Here is a 22,007-nt window from a genome sequence, read left to right as displayed (position 1 = left end):
ATTAGTAGGCGAGGCGTTGACCACGGGGAAGGTCACTACGACTCACGTAGTAGTCCACGACGCGTTGGTACAGGGTTCCCAGATCGAAGTGCAGCCGCTGGTCCACCATGGCACGCGAGCGGAAATCTTTCGGGTAGAGGCTTTCGTCCTTGCCGTAGGCCGACACCAGGTAGGCCAGGATTACGCGGCTACGGAAAAAAAGGGTAGAAGGAGAAACGAAACAAAGAAAGCGAATGGAAATTGCGTGAGATGCAACAATACCACTTTGTGTGTATTCATTAGGGCAATGAGCTCGTCGGTCACGTGAGTTCTCGCTTTGCTGTCGTCGGGAATTACTTCGAACATGGATCATAGGGTGGCCCAAATATGGTCAAATGTTGTAGTTTGAACTTTTAAATAAATGGTTTTGGGACCAATATCATCTACAGTAGACAAAATTAGAACATCCATCTCTTATACTTTCAGGCGTAGTTTTGAAGCTCTTGAAGTTCTAGTAGGGTGGGTAACCAACCTAATCTGCAATTGAAGCAATCGTTTTTATACAAAAAATGTTATCTTTTGCCTTGAACGGAATTTGAATCAGCCTTGTCATCCGTGCGGCTGTTACAACATATTGCACGGACAAATTGAATAAATCAAAATCAAGTATTTTAATACTCAATTTTGAGTTGGTTTTCATTTGGCTGCATTTGGTTGGCCTCAATTTAAACTTATTTCCCCTACTTAGGAGCTTGATTTTGATTAACCACCCGTAAATGTTACTTAAATTTCGACAGATCAGCTATCGACACAAGGAACCTATGAGATAGTTGCTCAGGACTAATCGGCATCTTGAGTGTAAGAGTGTTAGTAGTCTTTTATTTATAGGCGAGGATGAAATTAGGTTTCTGATCAATGTGGTGAAAGCGAAAGATTGCACAGTAGGGTAAGTGCTCCAATTATGGCTATAGTACCAATTATTCGCCATAGTTGATTTTCACCCATTTACGATGTAAATCAACAAGAAAATTTTTGTGAACAACAGATCACGTTCTCAAAATATGGTTGCACTCATTCATCCTTCACATTTTGCTCAAATTATGGTAGAAATAAATCTTTTTCCTTAAAATTTCGGCTTCCTTGCACCCTTTTTCGCCATAGTGTACCAGTTATGGCTAATCTCATAAGAAATGCATGCAAATAGTGCGAAAAGGAACCAAATTTAAAAAATGTATCTATAACTGGTCTCTCTCTCTCTCTTCTTGGCATAACGTCCTCATTGGGACAAAGCCTGCTTCTCAGCTTAGTGTACTATGAGCACTTCCACAGTTATTAACTGAGAGCTTCCTTGCCAATGACCATTTTGCATGTGGCAGGCACGAAGATACTCTATGCCCAAGGAAGTCAAGGAAATTTCCTTTACGTAAAGATCCTGGACCGACCGGAAATCGAACCCGTCACCCTCAGCATGGTCATGCTGAATACCCGTGCGTTTACCGCCTCGGCTATATGGGCCTATCTATAACTGGTACATGGTTCTTATCATTGGCACACGCTGTAATAAATACTAAAAGTAGTTATGGCTCCGTTTCTATATTTTTCCTGTAAAGTATGGACACTAACCTATCTTTTAACATATTGATGACATTCGTCTTCTCGTTATTTTGTACAAATAGTTTTCCTTAGGTAGTACCATAATTGGTACACGCACCCTAGTTACACATCTCGCTATCTCGAGGCGACCACGTTCGTTTTTGTTTTGGATTTTCTCTCCGCAAGTCGATATGTCAGTTTTTACAGGTTGCTAGATCTCGTTTCTTAGACGTGCAAAACATTCTGGGAAGGCAACGTACAGTACAGATATCTGTTTGTTGACGGTTTTTACTAGTTACGGATAATTTTTCAATCTAGTGTGCATAACTGTGTCCTTGAATTGGATTTCTCCCTACCTCGATGATCCCTTCAATATCTAAATGTAGAGACTCATCTGTAACGATTATAATCGTTCGGCCACGGCAGTCCGCATTTATAACACTGCGACCGCACTAGTTCGTTCTTGGATGTCGATTTGTTTTTCGGAAATGGTTGTGTGGCAGAGAGTTCACGATGGTGCGTGGATGCCAGGCGTAAACTGATAGATTGTGTGCTGATTTCTCTGAATGGGGCACAGTTCGCAGGTTGCATACCTTTAGGCGTCATGTGAAAGATTGACACTGTGCCATGAACAACTTGATCTGCAGCCGAAACCCTAGTACCACATTCTACTTGAGTGAGTACGTATAATAAGAGAATTTAGGGAGAATGGTGGCCTAACAGGGTGCCAGAAAGGAGTCTAAGAGAAGTGCAAGAAAGAAGAGAAGCAAAAGGGTACCTCTAAGGGCCAACAGAGGAAGGAAGGGAGTAAAAATGGTATTTCATTGAGATTCAACTTAGCGAAAAAAGGGGGAAGCAAAAAGGGGACCAAGGATTAAAAAATGAAGAATACAGGTAGGAAGAGAAGCAAAGGAAGTGTACACCAGTGCTGTCATGGTAATCTTATTTCCACATCTCAGCGCTCCCTTTACTGGCAAACCCCCATAAGAATGATTTCATTATTACGTTTAAAAAAATTCGGGAAACCACTCCATGAATTCCATTTCCATGTACTTCATAAGAATTTTCACCATGATTATCTCCATGGACACATCCAGTATTTCTCAATTCTAAATTCAGGATATCTCAGAACGATTTCAGCAAGAATTCCCCCTGAAGGTTGCTCCAAGGATCCCTTTTAAATGCATTCCTATCCAAACATTTCTTTGAAAAATTTTTCAAGATTTTTTTTAAGAGATTTTTTTTGAAATTCCTTGGGTCTGCTTCAGGAGTTTCTCAAGAAATTTCACAAAAGATTCATCTTGAAACTAGTCCACGGATAATTCATTCAGGGATTACTATGGAAGTTTGTGCATGTATTTCATTATGTATTTTGTAGGTTATTTAAGTTTTTGTCGATTTTTTTCCCAAAACAACATCAGAATTTCCCAATAAATTCGTCTAGGAATTTCTTCAAGGGTTTTTCTAGAAGATCCACTAAATATTTCTTCAAAAGTGCATTTTTTCACAGAGATTCGGAGGTTCAGAAATTTTATCAAAAATTCTTTTAATTTCCTGCACAAATTACTCCAGAATCTAATCCTGGAAATTTTTAAGGGAATTTTTCACCCTTGTATGAATACCTACAAAGGGTTCTCATCATGGTTCTCATGTTCTTCCAGGTATTGTTTCAAATATTCTAGCAAACAATCATTTGTTTTAGAAATTTAGAAGTTCCCAAAAAATCATCCCGGATTGTTTTGTTTCCACAGGATTCCATTCAGGAATTTCTCCTTCAGGATTTTTTTCAGGGATTTTTATACAATAATCTCTTGGAATGGACTACCAGCTTGGGCGCGCCCACAGTTGATCAGCAGGAGTAAATCCATTTTATTTTGTATGGCGAAAAGCATCTAAACTCGAATTTCTCGAAATGGCAAGCTTTTACCGAAAAAATATTTGGTAGGCACCATACCGGTCATCATTGTGCACAACCGCTACCAAATATTTTTTCGAATAATGTGTTCCACTTCGAAAAATACGCCTTTAGATGGTATTCGCCATACAATATTTTTGCGATTTACTTTTAGCGATGTTTCGCGCATAGAAGCTAGCGCCACATTGGTCGATGCGGAGAGTAGGAAAACAGCCTATGTAGGTGATTCATTGCATGGGAAACTGTGCTGTAAATAACTCCGGAGGTATCTACAGGAGTTTTTTCAAGGATTCCTTCGGAAAAACAGAAATCTGAGGATCCCTGAGAAAATTGTTGAAGGATTAATTCAAGAATCCCAGCAATACTTATGTATGCAATTTCTGCGAATGTTTTAGAAAACATTTATAGAAGATTCTTTCAAAAATTCTTCAACGGATTTCTACAGCATTACCTCCAGACATTTCTAAAAGCAATTTTTCCTTGAAATCACTACCAGAAGTGTCGGATGATTTTTTTTTTCGGAAATTGAGAACGTGTCTTAAGGAGTTTCCTCAGGTATTTTCCCAGACAATCATACAAGAATTCTTCCACAGATGTTCCACAGAATGTTTCAAGAATTTATGTCCAAGAATCTCCCCAGAAAATAAGAATTTCTTCTGAACAAGGCTCTGAAGATATTTTAGGAAGTTCCCTGACGAAATATCAGAAGGAATCCAAGCAAGAATTTCTAAAAGAATCCATGTGAAAAAAAATTAAAAACAACTCCAGTTCTGCTGCAATGATTCAATCTCTAGAGGAATATCCGAAGAAATTCTTGGAAAATTGTTGAAGTTTATCCTAACTGAAATTTCTGAAGAGCTTTGTGGGATACCTGGAGAAACTGCTACGAAAGCCTTGGTAAGAAAAGTTTATTGCGTAATTAAAAAAACTCCTGATGATATTCATCGATAAAATTCTTGGAGGATTTTCAAAAAAGTATTCCTGGCTATATCTGTGAACATATTCCTGAAGAATTCCTTTATAAGCTGCTGTAATATTTTCTAGAAAAAAAACTCATGAGAAAATTCGATTTTTTGTACAAATTTCTAGAAACATTTCTGAGTAAATTCCTCATGGAATCGGTGGAGGAATTCTTAGAGGTATCCTTAAAGGGAATGCCTAGTATATTATTGAGAAAACAAGCAGGAATCTCTCCAGGATGTCCTGAAGGAATCTCTGTATTAACTCCTGTAGGATTTTATGGATGAATCCTACAAATCAAATCCTGTTGAAATTCCCAGCCGACACACGATCGCATATGTTGTTAAAAAGGATGCTTAACTGGAGGCGATACGCTACTGAATGGAAGCATGTACGCATGCATATGGCCTCCACTCCAATGTAATATTCTATTCTACATCATATACGACTTTGTGTTGACTGGAACATTCTTGATGAAAATTCAATTGAATCACCAGAGTAATTTCTGAAAAAATTCGTGATGACTACCTGCAGTAATTTCAAAAAGAATTTTGAGCATCTCCTGAAGAAACCACTGAATTACAAATGAAATATTTGAAAGAATTTGCGACGTAGTCCCTATATAAAATTGCATAATGCGCCAAACTACGTCAATGTGCCCCTGGAGATTATCTTAGATGAGTAAAGGCTTGGCAGCACCTCTTCGGGGTGACAACGGATTCAAATGCATTAGCTGGCAGCGGATCTCGTAACTTTGTAGGCATACGATATGGATTGTTCCAAGGCAAACGTCGAAAAGAATTTGAAGTGGCTTTGTTGCCACTTTGAGTTTTAGGAGAGGAGGGGTTCAAAGCATTGCAGAGAGTTTCATTGATGTTCAAAAGGGGTTTTAGTGGTATCAAAGGGTGTTTCAGGAATTAAAATTTTCATGAAGCTTTAGCGAGGGATTCGGGGTACTTCAATAAGCTTCAGGAGGTTTTAGAGATATTTCATAGAAGTTTCAGGAACCCGTTACTCTTACTACTGGCCTCACTTGAGTTACTACCATTTACCACATACAATGCAATTTATAGATGCCCAAACCATTCGCCGCTACACCTACATCGCATACAGCAGTTTACATTATTTATTATGCAAAAAACACTGATCGTCCATGTCAGTATTTTCTCAACGAGTGTTGTTCCGTTCAAACCATTACAAATGAAATAAGATACCGAGGGTGAGCACAAACTTCTCGCATAAGACCCATCAGCAGGTACTCGTGAATGGATGCTTTATCTCCAAGTTCGGGTTCAAATGACGTGGATCTTTTCGGTGGAAACTGAAACGGTAATTGCGCTGAAAGTTGTGACAAGAGATTCTTAAGCCCTACGGCCACTATCCAACCGATTTTTGTGTTGCACAATATCGGACCAGACTCAGACTGCGGTCTGCGGGAGACTGCGCTCCCATCAGCAAATCGTTGAAGATGGAAACTTCAAGGATTATAGGGCACGGGACTCATGGACGTCTGGATCTGGGAAACATATGTCGGAAGGTTGCTTCCAAGTACTGATGTCGAAGCTTTACTGCGGTAGGTTCAACTTAATCCAAGGCAGCACGTAAAACTTTACATCCGCAGATTCGAATAATGAACAACATGACAGAGTTCTCGCCAGCACTGACTGTTTAGCCAGCACACCGTTTTAGTACCGTCTTTTTACCGGTAGGTTTTCATGTAAACGCTTGAAGTTTAGCAGCTGAGTTAAGTTCTTAGTGATCATACATATCTGGGATCCTTATCCAGCAGCACACGAGCAATGACTGTGTTACCGACACGATCGGTGAACTCCACGACCGCGGTTGACAGAAGTGTATTGTTTCGTTGACTTCGAGCGTTGTGTGAGGTAGTTCTGTGGTGAGAAGTGACGGAGAATTGTTTTGGATGGGACGTGCTCGTGGATATGTATGAATCATCCGGGATTGGCCTTGGGAATTCGAATGTGATTGAAATCATTGAGACTGAGGACGGAGACTGTGTTTGAGCATTTATGTTCGCATTCGCGGCTTGAGGCCTAACTCGGTGGATAAGGAGCCGGATTATGAGGGGTAAATGTAGTTGGAGCATACGGGCTACTAAATGTCGGGTGATAGGGAGTTCGAACAAAGTCCAAGTCTTCGAATTGCCAGTTTTCTGTCCACCACTTGCCTGTATCTTGCTGAAACGACGGCCCTGTTCAACGTCATGCTGTCCATCGTAGCAGATCTGATAACTGTCCGTTCCATCGTCTCGTTACCCACTCTCCCTCTGTCCTCATAGCATACCTTGATAACACGATCATCGTAAATGTACTACTATAGTTGATGGTACAGCTGAGCTCCTGAACGGACGTTTTTTCTCGAATCTACTCCGTGTATAACAAGACTGCAGAATCGCGCAATGCTTATTCAAGAAGTCTATCAAGGCGCCGTATCGAAGGATATCCTTGGACCATGATGAGTCTTTCATTGGCGCAGCGTAGCGGTATCTAGCTTTTGCGATGGAACGCCAGAAGAGTGTTTTTTTTTAAGATTCTTCAACTGCTGTTTGAAATCTTTCATTTTCGGTTTCTGTAACGTTTTTTTGGGTTTCGGAAACAGTAGGTTGTTGGCCTAAGGTCCCCTATCCACCGAGGTGGGGCTGCCACCTTAGGTATAGCTTCCGGTAGAGGATCATTTCATACTTAGCCGCTGGATGCCAGAACAGACGCTGTTTGAGCCGCACCTCCTTGGTGAACAGACGCTCGGGACGTACCTCCTCAATCTAGCTGAAGTCAGAAGGACAACACTGCTCAAGCTGTACTACTCCTAAGCACACAACTCTTAGCTGGCGGTCTTTGTCATCATTTGACTCGTGGAAGCATAAGGTAGGAACTTGTGATGACCAGAGCTATGTTGGACGCTCTCCTATTCGACTCACTTTTTCGACTCACTGTCAACCGCTGTAGATTGACCTTGAAAGTCGTCAGGATAATGTTCAGAGCTTCGAAAGACTCCGATTCCATGGATTTCATTAACAGAACTGAGAACAGCGCTTTCAGGTGCTCATGAGCTATCAGGTTATGATTTTCAGGTAAGCGTTGTCATGAATCAGCGACCGGAAGTTGTCTCGAAAATTGATCAAACCCTGCAGTTTTCCGAAAACGACGACAACTTCAGCTGCCGGTACTTTAACCGCGATGGCTGCACATCTACGGCCGCAGGTTGACGATCCATAACTCTTAGTTGGATTTGGACTTAAGTCTATAGTACGAATTCTCTAAATCGTGGTAGGTACCAACTCAATCAGTGTGGACAAGAATGGAAATCATACTACCAGTACCCTCATCGTCACCAGTGCCATATTCTTCACCTGTTTCGTCCCAAAGCACATCAATGATCACTATAACTGCAAAAAAACAGTCGAAAATCTTATCTACTTCACCACTTCTACCACACCTTGATTACGAGTATTATCGTAATTGTCCACAAACACCCAAGCAACACGCATGTCATATGAGAGCTACGGCAGTGCAAGTTTCGGTTGTATAGAAAGTAATTTGACGTAATTCTAAGACAATGTTAAAATTACGTGAAATTAACTTTTATACAACCAAAACTTGCGCTGCCGTAACTCTTATATGACATGCGTGTTACTTGGGCACTACACATTTTCCAACCTGCAATTGGTGTTCTTCTTTCACGAACTGTCTTAAAGTTGACTTTGTCATCGTTGCACAATATCATTTTTACAGGCCGGACAAAACACTCGATCTTTCGCTTAATCGGTAGCTTTTTTAACTACAACAGAAGCGATAAACAAAAACGGACTGTGGCGGGCTGTATTTAATGTATTGTTGCCGACGCAGCCGACCTAGGGGAGATAATTAACTGCTCTACCTTTGGTTGCTGATCAACTGTGCGATTGATGGCACTAATCTGCCGATGATCAGTGGCTATCTGCACGTCCTAACTGCTATCGGTCCGCGGTGGACAAAGAAGAGAATCTGTTCTGGTGATACCTACTCATGCTCATTCTGTTATCGGTGCGAATGGAAAGTCTTATGTTGAACTATCAACATCTTATTCAAACTGTACGTAACACTACTAATCATTAAATATGTGCAATCTACGTTTTGAATCCAACCATGCTATGACGCTGAAATTCTTCATTTGGTTCAACTGATTCAAGCCTAGTTGTTAGCAGTATTTTTATATAGGAAACCAACATCCTTGCTAGTTCTTGCAGACATTTTGATGTTGTCTCATGCGGTCTTCCATAAAAGAGGTGACAAGCCTTCAGGGCTGTCTCAGGGAGAAGTTAAAAAAAGATTCCAGAGAAATTTTAGGAGGTTACAAGACGGTACTATGAGGGTTGCATTAGGCTCACAGGTATACTCCCTGAATCTTCATAAAGCTGCCGAATTTTCTTAAAAAATACTCCCTTGGGACCTTACACAAACCTCCTCGCTCATCCAACACACAACTCTTTTTATCGCTTTACGGCAAACTCCTTTGATACGTCCGTCTTACATCTCTAGAACCCCTTAAAATCCACCCAGCTGCTTTGTTCCTCTTGGGAGGTTGACATCTCTCCTGGTCCAACCTTTTTGAATCCCTTTTAAGTCTCCTGTATGACTGAATGACTCTACCTCATTTTATGCAGGGCGTAGAACTAGTTGCATTAGCAATGAAACCGAATTACGCGTAATGCAGATCCCATTGAGATCTTCCTAGCATCGCCTATCCTTACTTCCTCATAGAACTCCCAAGATTGCAGGCATCTTGAGAGAATATTGGGTAGCGAATCCCGGTGAGAGCTACTGTCGTTGGCCGACAGAAAGGGTAAGGGGGAGGAAGCCGTTGTTGCTTCTACAAGCCTAAGCATCTGTTCTTCATGTAAGGTGTGGTTGATTAAAATTCAAGTGTGATTATAAGCTCAACTGTCCTTAACTATGGTTCTCCAGAAAGTTTAAGGGTTTCTGTCTGGCCTTGTGAGCCAGCCGTCAAAAATATTAGCAACCAGAGTTGGAAAATGTCACGGAATGTCATGAAAAATAATCTCATGATATTTTTCCATTTGACCATTTCCTGTTCAAATTTCCATCCGCGCGCATAAATCTCTAATAATGCTGATTATTTGAACTAATTATCATAAAAATTTCTCACTAAGGGCAATGAATCCAGCAAATAATAACATGACAATTCTTTTACTACCCTGATTGCAGTAGAGAGTCAACTTGAGAGCTGATATTGCTGACTGCGTAATGCTTTTCAGCTAATAGGTAAATGAAATTGTATTTGTATTAAAACCGATACTCAAGCGTAATATGAACACTGTTAAGGCAGCACAAATGTTTTTTTTTTGAGATATGATAGTTCATTCTCTCTACCTGATTGGGGTATCGGAAGCTCCAGAAGCGTTAATTTTTAGTCATAAATGTTGTTTGGGATGTCGTGGGTTGAAGTTCAAACCTCAATACAATACAGTTACAATGTATTGTAACTTTGGACTGCAAAATGGTGAGTCAACAAGGAGCGTCCAGCCTAGCTCTCTTCCTCACAAGTTCTTACCTCATGCTTCCACAGGTTAATCGATGACAAAGACTGCCAGCTAAGAGTTATGTATGCCAGTGCAGCCCGAGCATTGTTGTCCTTCTGACTTCATTTTTTTTTTAGCTAGGTTGAGGAGATACACCTCGAGTGTCTGTTCACCAAAAAAGATTGGCTCAAATAGCGTCTGTTCTGGCACCCAGCGGTTTAGATTAAAATGCAGCTCCACTGAAAATTATTAGTAAGATGTAGTAAGAAGTAACACCTTAGAAGACCTTAGGCCAACAACCTACTGTCCCGTAAGCACTGCAAACAGTACGAAATTGTACACCGGGGTCAAAACTCTAGAACATTTCGAATGCCTCGAGAAAACTGTTTAAGTACAAAAACGATTGTTGTCTAAACAGCAATAGAATTGGGTTGGCTAAATGAGAAAGCGTAAATCGCCAATTGTTGCACACCTCAAGAAAAGCATGGAGTCTTCAAAAAATAGCGAATTTTTAAGCCGTTCCACAAATAATGATTTGCCCTGTACAGAAAGGCTTTCAAATTTTCAAATTTCCGTATACCGATTTGAGAGCATATCTAATACTTTTGATAAAACTGTTTCGTTATTAAAAATCGGCACCTTGGTTTGAAATATATAAACAAAAGTTTGCATTTAGTAGTCCTACATTGTTCTTGCCTGGGCCACTCTAATGAGCCCCACAGGTGTACGCAGGACGCTGTTGCTATGAAATGGCAGCCTATTTATTGCACCCATAAACAAATCGAAACGCTCCATAGAAAATCAAAAAGTGCTCCATAAAGAAAAAACATATGTTCCATGAAAATGTGCAATGTTACCCATAAATAATTGAAAACGTTCCATACTTTATCAAAAATGTACCGGTAAAACATAAAATTTTCTCATTAAAAGTGAAATTTTGCACCAATAAATAATACTGAAATGCTCCATAATAAAATACAAATGCTCCATAGAAAAATGCAAACGCTCCATAAAAAATTGAAATTGTACCCATAGAAAATTGAATATTGCTTCATAGAAAAATTAAATTGCACCATAAAAAATTTAAATTGCACCATAGGAAAAGATGAATTCTCCATAAGTATTATCAAACTGCACCATAGAAAATATGAATTGCTTCATGAAAAATTGAAAATCCTCCATAGATAGCATATTCATATAATTTAATTCGGCAGGGCTGAATTGCTTTACATTGCACTACTTTAGTGGTGCAAATGTTTAAAGTTATGGAGAATTTTCAATTTTTTATGGAGCAAATTGTATTTTATGTGGTGCAGTTTGCTAATACTTATGGAGCATTCATATATTTTCTATGGTGCAATTTCTATTTTTTATGGTGCAATATTCAATTTTCTATGGAGCATTTGTATTTTATTATGGAGCATTTCAGTATTATTTATTGGTGCAAAATTTCACTTTTAATGAGATTTTTTTTTGTTTTACCGGTAAATTTTTATAAAGTATGGAACGTTTTCAATTATTTATGGGTAACATTTCACATTTTCATGGAACATATGTTCATTCTTTATGGAGCGCTTTTTGATTTTCTATGGAGCATTTGCAATTTGTTATGGTTGCATTAACCTTTTGCCCTATGAAATACGAATTCCATGGGAAAGGCAAATCAAAAAGGATGGGGTGATAACAAGAACGAATGACGATAGGTAGGAGTAACTTTGTGTGTCGTGGCAGGCAATAATCAGGGTGCCTTTGGGTTGGTTTAGAGAATTTGACTATTCTGTGTTTCTATGTTTTGGTTTTACGCGCTGCTATTACTTTGTTGCGGTTCGGTTCGAAAGCGTGCCGAGCGTAGCTCGGAATGACAACAAACAAGCGATAATACGGCTTCCCCGGGAACGCATAAACGAATTAACTGCTATCTCTCTGTGCTCAAGTGGTTTTTCGGGTGATGTAATGAGATTTGAAGAGGCACTTGTTTGGCTAGAGGAGCATAAATGAAAAAGCCATAATCGGCGGTGACCTTGTAATATTTTGGCTAAAGTTATACCGTGATTCCACGTTGATTTGACCGCATCTAATCTGAACGCTTATTAATTTGACCTGACACAACGTTCAAACTAAAATAGATTCCGACGTCATTCTGCTCATGGAACGGGATCAAATGGAATGCAGTTCAAGTTAATGGGGGTATACGGTACTTGTATTTGCCAGTTCGTTCTTATAGTGAATTCGTCTGACGATTCTCTTAGCCTTATAATTTAGATCTATCTGAAGGACTTACTTTGCGCTGGGTCACAGCTAATAACTATGGAACATCTCAAAACAATACTTAAATGAGAGGCAGCCTCTGCCACAGTTGACACGTTAAGCCCAGAAGTAAAAATGTAAAAAAAATGCATGAAAATAACTCATCTAGACATACTTTTCAAAATTTCCGAAGCAACGTGATACACAATGATCAAATTCGATAATAGGACAGATTGGTGTAGTACTAGATTTGTAGTAATGAGCTGAATTTTAGTATGGTGAGAAGGTCAATTCTTCGTTTCTGCAATAAAATGGTGCAAAAAGCGTGGGTATTATGATTCCTTGCCTAATTTGATGCTGTTTGAGCAAAACATTGGGCAAAAGTGTTGTTGTTTTCTCCATTTCTTGCAACATAAACAATATAATTATCCAAAGTTTTGCTCAAACAGCATCAAATTATGCAAGGAATCATAATACCCACGCTTTTTGCACCATTTTATTGCAGAAACGGAGCATTGACCTTCTCACCATGCTAAAGTTCAGCTCATTACTACAAATCTAGCACTACACCGAACGTACCCTATTGTTTCCAGCGTGTGTTCCGAATAAAAGTAATCGCTCTCATTCCATGAATTCCCAACAAATAGCCCAATGACTCCATTCAAACAAAAAAATGCCATAATGTGTAGTAATTATTTCGCAATGTAGGTATCCCTTGTGAGCCATCCATCAAAAACTTCATGAAAATATGATCAATACCCAACCCACGCTGCCTACTGCGATTGATTGTTGTTTAATTTAAAAATTGCACCAGCCTTCTTGGATGGGGCGACAATGCTGATGATGATGATGACACCGTCACCACAAGGAAGCATTCCAGGAAATAAAAAATTCAAAAATGACTATTTTCCATATGAAAGGGACTTGGACTCGGACACATGCTGTCGTGCGCGCCAATTGTCGTCACACCGTCGTACCGACTGACTGTCGTGCAGCATTGTGAACAAAGTCAGCTGTCTGTGATGGTTGGTACCTACGTAGCAATGGAAAGGTACTAGCCGAAATGTGTCGTCGGTTTTCTTGCGTGCACTTGATGACTTTGGTTCCGTTAGGTCCGCATTAGATGCGGTTTCATATCCTATGAATGTGTGGCAAGGAGAGAAGGTGCAGGTCATTCCCGGTCAGTGGCGATTGTCCTTCGCGCTGGATCGAAGGAAGACGATGCACACACGGTGTCCCGAACGGAATTTGATAACGGTATGAGTCGGCAAGCTCCTTTTCAGCTACAGTTCAGCTCCTTTTCAGCTCCTTATCTGCTCCTTATCTGCTCCTTTTCAGCTTCTGTTCAGCTCCTTTTCTGCTCCGTGTTTCTGCTCCGTGTTTCTGCTCCGTGTTTCTGCTCCGTGTTTCTGCTCCGTGTTTCTGCTCCGTGTTTCTGCTCCGTGTTTCTGCTCCGTGTTTCTGCTCCGTGTTTCTGCTCCGTGTTTCTGCTCCGTGTTTCTGCTCCGTGTTTCTGCTCCGTGTTTCTGCTCCGTGTTTCTGCTCCGTGTTTCTGCTCCGTGTTTCTGCTCCGTGTTTCTGCTCCGTGTTTCTGCTCCGTGTTTCTGCTCCGTGTTTCTGCTCCGTGTTTCTGCTCCGTGTTTCTGCTCCGTGTTTCTGCTCCGTGTTTCTGCTCCGTGTTTCTGCTCCGTGTTTCTGCTCCGTGTTTCTGCTCCGTGTTTCTGCTCCGTGTTTCTGCTCCGTGTTTCTGCTCCGTGTTTCTGCTCCGTGTTTCTGCTCCGTGTTTCTGCTCCGTGTTTCTGCTCCGTGTTTCTGCTCCGTGTTTCTGCTCCGTGTTTCTGCTCCGTGTTTCTGCTCCGTGTTTCTGCTCCGTGTTTCTGCTCCGTGTTTCTGCTCCGTGTTTCTGCTCCGTGTTTCTGCTCCGTGTTTCTGCTCCGTGTTTCTGCTCCGTGTTTCTGCTCCGTGTTTCTGCTCCGTGTTTCTGCTCCGTGTTTCTGCTCCGTGTTTCTGCTCCGTGTTTCTGCTCCGTGTTTCTGCTCCGTGTTTCTGCTCCGTGTTTCTGCTCCGTGTTTCTGCTCCGTGTTTCTGCTCCGTGTTTCTGCTCCGTGTTTCTGCTCCGTGTTTCTGCTCCGTGTTTCTGCTCCGTGTTTCTGCTCCGTGTTTCTGCTCCGTGTTTCTGCTCCGTGTTTCTGCTCCGTGTTTCTGCTCCGTGTTTCTGCTCCGTGTTTCTGCTCCGTGTTTCTGCTCCGTGTTTCTGCTCCGTGTTTCTGCTCCGTGTTTCTGCTCCGTGTTTCTGCTCCGTGTTTCTGCTCCGTGTTTCTGCTCCGTGTTTCTGCTCCGTGTTTCTGCTCCGTGTTTCTGCTCCGTGTTTCTGCTCCGTGTTTCTGCTCCGTGTTTCTGCTCCGTGTTTCTGCTCCGTGTTTCTGCTCCGTGTTTCTGCTCCGTGTTTCTGCTCCGTGTTTCTGCTCTGCTCTGCTCTGCTCTGCTCTGCTCTGCTCTGCTCTGCTCTGCTCTGCTCTGCTCTGCTCTGCTCTGCTCTGCTCTGCTCTGCTCTGCTCTGCTCTGCTCTGCTCTGCTCTGCTCTGCTCTGCTCTGCTCTGCTCTGCTCTGCTCTGCTCTGCTCTGCTCTGCTCTGCTCTGCTCTGCTCTGCTCTGCTCTGCTCTGCTCTGCTCTGCTCTGCTCTGCTCTGCTCTGCTCTGCTCTGCTCTGCTCTGCTCTGCTCTGCTCTGCTCTGCTCTGCTCTGCTCTGCTCTGCTCTGCTCTGCTCTGCTCTGCTCTGCTCTGCTCTGCTCTGCTCTGCTCTGCTCTGCTCTGCTCTGCTCTGCTCTGCTCTGCTCTGCTCTGCTCTGCTCTGCTCTGCTCTGCTCTGCTCTGCTCTGCTCTGCTCTGCTCTGCTCTGCTCTGCTCTGCTCTGCTCTGCTCTGCTCTGCTCTGCTCTGCTCTGCTCTGCTCTGCTCTGCTCTGCTCTGCTCTGCTCTGCTCTGCTCTGCTCTGCTCTGCTCTGCTCTGCTCTGCTCTGCTCTGCTCTGCTCTGCTCTGCTCTGCTCTGCTCTGCTCTGCTCTGCTCTGCTCTGCTCTGCTCTGCTCTGCTCTGCTCTGCTCTGCTCTGCTCTGCTCTGCTCTGCTCTGCTCTGCTCTGCTCTGCTCTGCTCTGCTCTGCTCTGCTCTGCTCTGCTCTGCTCTGCTCTGCTCTGCTCTGCTCTGCTCTGCTCTGCTCTGCTCTGCTCTGCTCTGCTCTGCTCTGCTCTGCTCTGCTCTGCTCTGCTCTGCTCTGCTCTGCTCTGCTCTGCTCTGCTCTGCTCTGCTCTGCTCTGCTCTGCTCTGCTCTGCTCTGCTCTGCTCTGCTCTGCTCTGCTCTGCTCTGCTCTGCTCTGCTCTGCTCTGCTCTGCTCTGCTCTGCTCTGCTCTGCTCTGCTCTGCTCTGCTCTGCTCTGCTCTGCTCTGCTCTGCTCTGCTCTGCTCTGCTCTGCTCTGCTCTGCTCTGCTCTGCTCTGCTCTGCTCTGCTCTGCTCTGCTCTGCTCTGCTCTGCTCTGCTCTGCTCTGCTCTGCTCTGCTCTGCTCTGCTCTGCTCTGCTCTGCTCTGCTCTGCTCTGCTCTGCTCTGCTCTGCTCTGCTCTGCTCTGCTCTGCTCTGCTCTGCTCTGCTCTGCTCTGCTCTGCTCTGCTCTGCTCTGCTCTGCTCTGCTCTGCTCTGCTCTGCTCTGCTCTGCTCTGCTCTGCTCTGCTCTGCTCTGCTCTGCTCTGCTCTGCTCTGCTCTGCTCTGCTCTGCTCTGCTCTGCTCTGCTCTGCTCTGCTCTGGAGGATTCCTAGGAACAATCACTGGAAAATACTGGAAAATTTTCATCAAAAATGTCTGAAGGAATCCCAGTAGCACTCCTGAGGCAATCTCAACCAGAGCTCCACAAAATTTCAAGAGAATTTCCAGTAGGAATACTGAGAGGAATTTCTGAACAATTTTTTTTTTGAGAAATCCATGGAGATATTACAGTAAGAACTACTGGAGAAATATCCTTAAGAGTTCCTTCCGAAAATCTTGAAAGAATCCTTGCAAAAATCTATGTAGAAACCACAGATAGAATTTTTTGAGATTTTTTTGAAACTCCCATTTAGGAACCACAGAAGTAATTTCTGTAGGAATCGCAGGAGGCATTGTTGGGGAAACCCAGGAAAAAAAATCAGGAGGAAACCGCAGAAGGCACTTCTGCAGGAATCCCAGCGAGCATTTAGATGGTTTTTATTTCCCTCAATTTGTTATCCCTCTTCGCTCGGGAAGCCGCATAACCCCGACGAAAATCGATACACCTCGCAGATTCAGGTACACGCTCCGATGACCAAAGCCTAATTCATCCGACTTACCTTTCCCACAGCACCAGTCCGTGGTCGTCCAGCGTCGGAATCGTGTGCTGCGGATTCAGCTCGACAAACTCCGGCTTCAGCTGCTCGCCCTCCATAACGTTCAGCATCTTGTACTCCAGCTCAACTCCAATCATCCGGGCCAGCAGGAGAACCGCTCGACACGGAGGCGACGGCGGCAAGTAATACAACACCGGAGTCATCTGGCCAGGCCTGGAACAACAATTACCAACCAAACGACAAAACGATACAAAACCGTTCGCTAATAATCCCTTCCGGATTCCTGTCATGCTCTGCTCACACACGGAACCACCCGGAAACTCACTTGGACAATTTGGACTGGAGCACGGCAACGCTCTCGATGCAGTTCCCCAGTTTGACGAACTGCTCTGCAAATCCCAGTTAGCCACGAACTCTGCTCGAGAAACAAACACGCCAAGGCGCCTACTGCGATGAAAGTTTGAACTGCAACTAATAATCCACGGCGGTGAACCCTGTCTGCGACTGATAGGCCTTAGCTGACCGACCGACCGACCGACGACGGAAGCCGAACAAATACCTACGGCACCTTTTCGATGGGATACGTTTGACTTTTCCTGCTTGGCGCCCGGCCACCACTCCCTCATTCCATGCAACAATGAAGCACCAACCTTCAGTCAGTGATTCGAATGAGCCCCCCACCTCGTGGGTGGCGAAACGGGGTTTCCATTTACTACAATACATGTTATTATTTTTAATACAGCGAAACTTCGGCCAATGACGGGAAATTAAGGTTCGTGGTGCTTGATGGAGGGTTAGCTAGCTTACTCCACTACAGTGCTGGTTGGAGCCATCAAATCCAGCATAGGCAGTGTTTGGTTTGGTTGCCTAGCAACGGGGTTTGTTTTTTACCTTCGATTCAAAACTTGCCGGAATGGGTTGGAATAGGATAATGTGAAGAGGGTGGTGAATGTTTTGATTTTACCTCTTGCTTTGAGGGTTGTTCTCGTAGTGACGGCATTCTTACGTCACTGCTCCCGATCAAGGAGAAATACACTACATCTTTTCGTTCTTATTTTTTAATTTATAAACTAAGTTTGACGAATTGAAGCGATGTGTGTTTGTGAGTTTGTATGTGTGTGTATGCATGTCTGTGTTCAAAAAGGTCACTAACTTTTCAGGCGCCTTCTATTGCCCAATTTGAATGATGTCAGCACGAATCGAACCGGAATTTCACCGTATTGTTTGCAGTTTAAAATGGTTTAGATCGATCGAGGCGTTTCGGATTTATGGCCATTTTAGTGATCCGAACCAGCACCGATGGAACTGGCCATGTACAAAACTAAACCACTCCATGCGACACATCAAATTTCGCAGGTTTTTGTAACCTTTTGCATAGTTGACGAATTTTAAATACGGCATCCAGAATATCGAAGATGGCAGCTTAAAATTCAAGATGGTGGATGTCAAAGTCCAAATATGGAGACCAGATTACTAAAGATGGCAGTCCGAAATCCAAGATAGCAGCTGTTTCGGAGAGTTTTAGGTTCTGTGACCTCAACATAGCGTAAATGGTATAATGCGCCCCATCGGGGCAAAACGCACCCTTAATTTTCTAGCGATTTTAGCACTTTCCGTATGCGTGATCGATTACAAATATTTAATATTAAATAATAACACCGTTCAACTCTAAATTTTGTTATGGGATGAGAAAAAAAATAGCAGGGGTTTGGGACCCTAGAAGTGTCATAAATATACCCCAGACAGACATGTGATACGAGTGTAATACACGTACAACGGTACTCACTGTCAAGAAAATTCTGACAAGACTGACTTGAACGGAGAGAATTATCAGTGAGGCACTCATTTCAAGCGCAATTGTACAGTGATTCCTGTATCACATGTGTGTCATAAGTATTAGTGAAAGATTTTTTGAAAAATATTGGACCGGGCCATCACAGTTCAAAATCGAAGTTTGTATGGAGAACTTGGGGTGTTCAATCGATATGTGCATTAGAACGCGCTGTGCATATATTTAGGCGTTAGGCAATAACGAAACTAACCCAAATACCGAAAACGCCTAAAAATATGCACGGCACGTTCTAATGCACATATCAATTGAACACCCCAAGTTCTCCATACAAACTTCGGTTTTGAGCTGTGAAGGCTGGGTTCAATATTTTTCAAAAATTCTATCACTATGACACTTCTAGGGTCCCAAACCCCTGTTACTTTTTTTCTCATCCCATAATACCAAATTTTGTAAAAAATTGTCGAGCAGTGTAATTGCCATAAAACTGGTCTGTTTGTTGATTGGTGCAGAAAATCAATAAAAATATCTAAAAGTCAGAAAATGAGGGCTTCGACGTAAGAAAAGAAGAAAGAGGAAGAAGGAAAGAAGAAGGGAAGGAAAAAGGGGGGGAAAAAGGGGAGAAAAGGGGAAGAAAGGGGAAAAGGGGTAAGAAAAGAAGAAAAGGGATGAAAAGGGAAGAGGGTTATCACGGGGTTGGACGTTTATCGCTTGATGGGGCGTATTGCCCTGTTTCCTTCAAAACGGCAAAAATAGGAACGTTTTTGAAAAACGTTTAAAAGCTTTCAAAACTGCCGTTCCAAAGGCAAAGTACGCATACAACACTTCACTGACTTTACGAACAACTATTTGCAATGGACAATAGGTGGAACAAGGCGTTAGTTTAAGAAATATTGCCGTTTTTGCTTAAGGGGGGCATATTATACCTATTTACCCTATGAGAGTATTTGGTATGAGGAAGCTGTCTGAAGTCCAAAAATGACGACTGAAATATCCAAAGACGGCGACCAAAAATTGAAGATGTTGACTGTTTTAAGGAGCTTCTTGCTCTTATTTCTTCTTCTTGATGGCCTGGCGGGGATAAAGCCAGTTTCTCAGCTTTTAAGAGCACTTCCATTATTGATAACTGAAAGCTTCTTCTGCCAATAACCATTTTGTATTACAATATCATGTGACAGGCACGAAGAAACTCTATGCCTATGGAAGTCTAGGACATTTCTACGAAGAGTTCCTGGCCCTAGGGCTGCAAAACGCAGCCTGGTAGTGCAGCCTGGGCACTAGATTGAGGCTAGATTGAGTAGGTACGTCTCGAGCGTCTGTTCACCAATGAGGTGCGGCTCAAACAGCGTCTGTTCTGGCATCCAGCGGCTGAGTATGAAATGCTCCTCCACCGGAAGCTATACCTAAGGTAGCAACCCCGCCACGGTGGACCTTTGGCCAACAACCTTCTGTTTCCAAAACTCAAAAAACCGTTACAGAAACCGAAAATGAAAGAAGAAGTTCCCAGACCGAGTGGAAATCGAATCCATCATCCGCAGCATGTTAATGTTGAATACTTACGCCTTTACATAACTTCTGAAATTGCCTAAGGATTGTTTGCCCAGGAATTCCTCCAGAAAATTTTCAATAATTCATTGTAGAAGTTTCCAAAGGTAACTTTAGAAGTTTTTAAGGGATTTCTTGAGACATTCCTCTAGGTATTTATTGAAATATCTTCAAAAGAATCGTTAAAGAACTCTTTAGTACTTTTTGTGCTTTGTGTAATTTTTTGGAGAACTTCTGAGAAATCTCTAAACGAAAATCAGAACAAATTTTGCAGGGATCTCTAAAAACACACAGAAGACATTGCTTGTAAAACCGTAGGTGCAATTTTTAAAGAAAAATGCTTGTGGGAATTTCTGCAGAAATCACTGAGGGAATATTCCAAAGAATTCTTGGAAAACCCCTCAGAAAAAATTGTTTAAGAAATTCCTTGAGCATAACTTTTCAAGCTTTATTTCACGACCTCCTAACTGCTTGCAGGCCCGTTTCAATTGTTCTACGAAAGGCGGGGTGACGACTGCTTGAAGGGTTGCGAGAGGCAATTTTTAAAAACGATGCCCTATAGTATTTGTATAGGTTTTTTTTTTTGAATTTTAAAAATAATTTCTGCATTTTGGAATTCTTAGAAAACTCCATGGAAGAATTTTTGAAAAAATCGCTTGCTAAAATGTCCCCAATACATAAGAATAGAGGTCATTTGAGATACACATGTTTACTCATAGGAATTTCTGAAAGAGCCCATGAAGAACCTTCGCGTTTTTTACCTATTTTTTCCCACTGTGGAATGTCTAAAAAAACGTGTTGGAAGAAATTTATTGAGGAATTTCAGAATAAACCGTTTCTACCATCACTGAAAGATTCTTTGTAGGAGTTTCTGGAGGAATTTCTGTAGAATTTCCTGGACGACTCTTCATATTGGTTTCTAAAGAAATTTCTTAAAAAAAGAATCCATTGATCAATTTTTGGAATACCGAAGCAGGTATGAAAATATTTTCGGAATTATCCTCAGATAAATTTCAAAAGAAATATCAGTCGTGGAGTTTTTATAAAAAAAATACAAATAAATATCTTTAAAAAGCTTTTAAATACATTCTGATTCAGTAAAGATGTTCGGAAGAAATATGTGAAGGAATCTCATTTGAAAAAGTCTGTAGAAGGAACTGCACGAGTATTTTCTGAAGTTTGGAAAATTGATGGAGGAATCTCGTGAATAATATCTGACGGAACCCGTCTTTTGAAATTCATAAATTAATTTTAGTAAGAATTCTTGAGAGGTTTTCTAAGGAAATCATTGGAATCCTCGAAGTAATTCTTTAAGAAATCTTGAGAAATCTGTGGAAGAATTTATAAAGGAAACTTTGGAACAAATTTTGAAGGAACTCTGCTTTTTTTAACTTTTGTGAAGAATCCGTGAAATATTTTCCAGAAGGTTTCACGGTTGTGTTTCCCATTGAAACCATGGAGTTATTTTTGAATAACATCATACAATGTCATCTCAAAGGACCTGAGAAATTATTTAAGAAATTGAGAATCCATGGAATTGCACCTTGGAAGATTTTCCTAAAAGAATTCTGGAAAGATTTTCTTAGAGAAAATTTGCAACAATTTTGGAAGCAATCCATGGTAGATTTTTTTAAGAAGTCCGCGGAGAAAGTTCTGTCTCTTCATAAATTTCTTCAGGATGCCCTCGAGTATTTTTTAAAAGAAATCTCAGGGAAAATATCTGGAGGAATTCTTAGATTTGCGTCCCATGGGACATTTTCTAAAAAAAAATCAAAAAATTCCAAAGGTATACTGAAATGCGTTTTGAAGGAACGCCTGGAGCAGTTTCTGAATAAATCTCTGGAGAGAAATACCCGAATGGATCTCAGAAAGATTGAAAGAAAGAATTTTTAGAAGAATTTCTGGAGAATGTTCTGTAGGATTTTCTAATGAAATTGTTCGGGAATTTTCCGGAGAATCTGTATATGATTATTTTTTCTTATCTGTATTAACGAACTTTTTAGCTCTAGGCTAGTATATCAAGGGACCCACGCTTTACTTCTCTTCCAAAGGAAGAACCCACATTATGTGAGTATGTCGGGAGTG

General features: G+C 41.8%; 1 protein-coding gene across 1 annotated transcript in view; it reads right to left on the bottom strand.

The window, feature by feature from the left end:
- Positions 1–17,071, bottom strand: part of LOC109424792 (glutathione S-transferase D7) — a 51,358-nt gene extending 34,287 nt beyond the window's left edge. The window contains exons 1-3 of the mRNA XM_019699977.3: positions 16,914–17,071; positions 16,592–16,801; positions 47–188 (exon numbers count right to left, since the gene is read on the bottom strand). Coding sequence (XP_019555522.2) covers positions 47–188; positions 16,592–16,791 — 342 coding nt within the window. The 5' untranslated portion in view covers positions 16,792–16,801; positions 16,914–17,071. The remainder of the gene's footprint in view (positions 1–46; positions 189–16,591; positions 16,802–16,913) is intronic.
- Between the last annotated feature and the right edge of the window lie 4,936 nt (positions 17,072–22,007).

Source organism: Aedes albopictus, chromosome 1 (genome assembly GCF_035046485.1).
Source record: "Aedes albopictus strain Foshan chromosome 1, AalbF5, whole genome shotgun sequence".
In the NCBI taxonomy this organism is placed as follows: Eukaryota; Metazoa; Arthropoda; class Insecta; order Diptera; family Culicidae; genus Aedes; species Aedes albopictus.
This window is presented reverse-complemented; position numbering and strand designations above follow the sequence as displayed.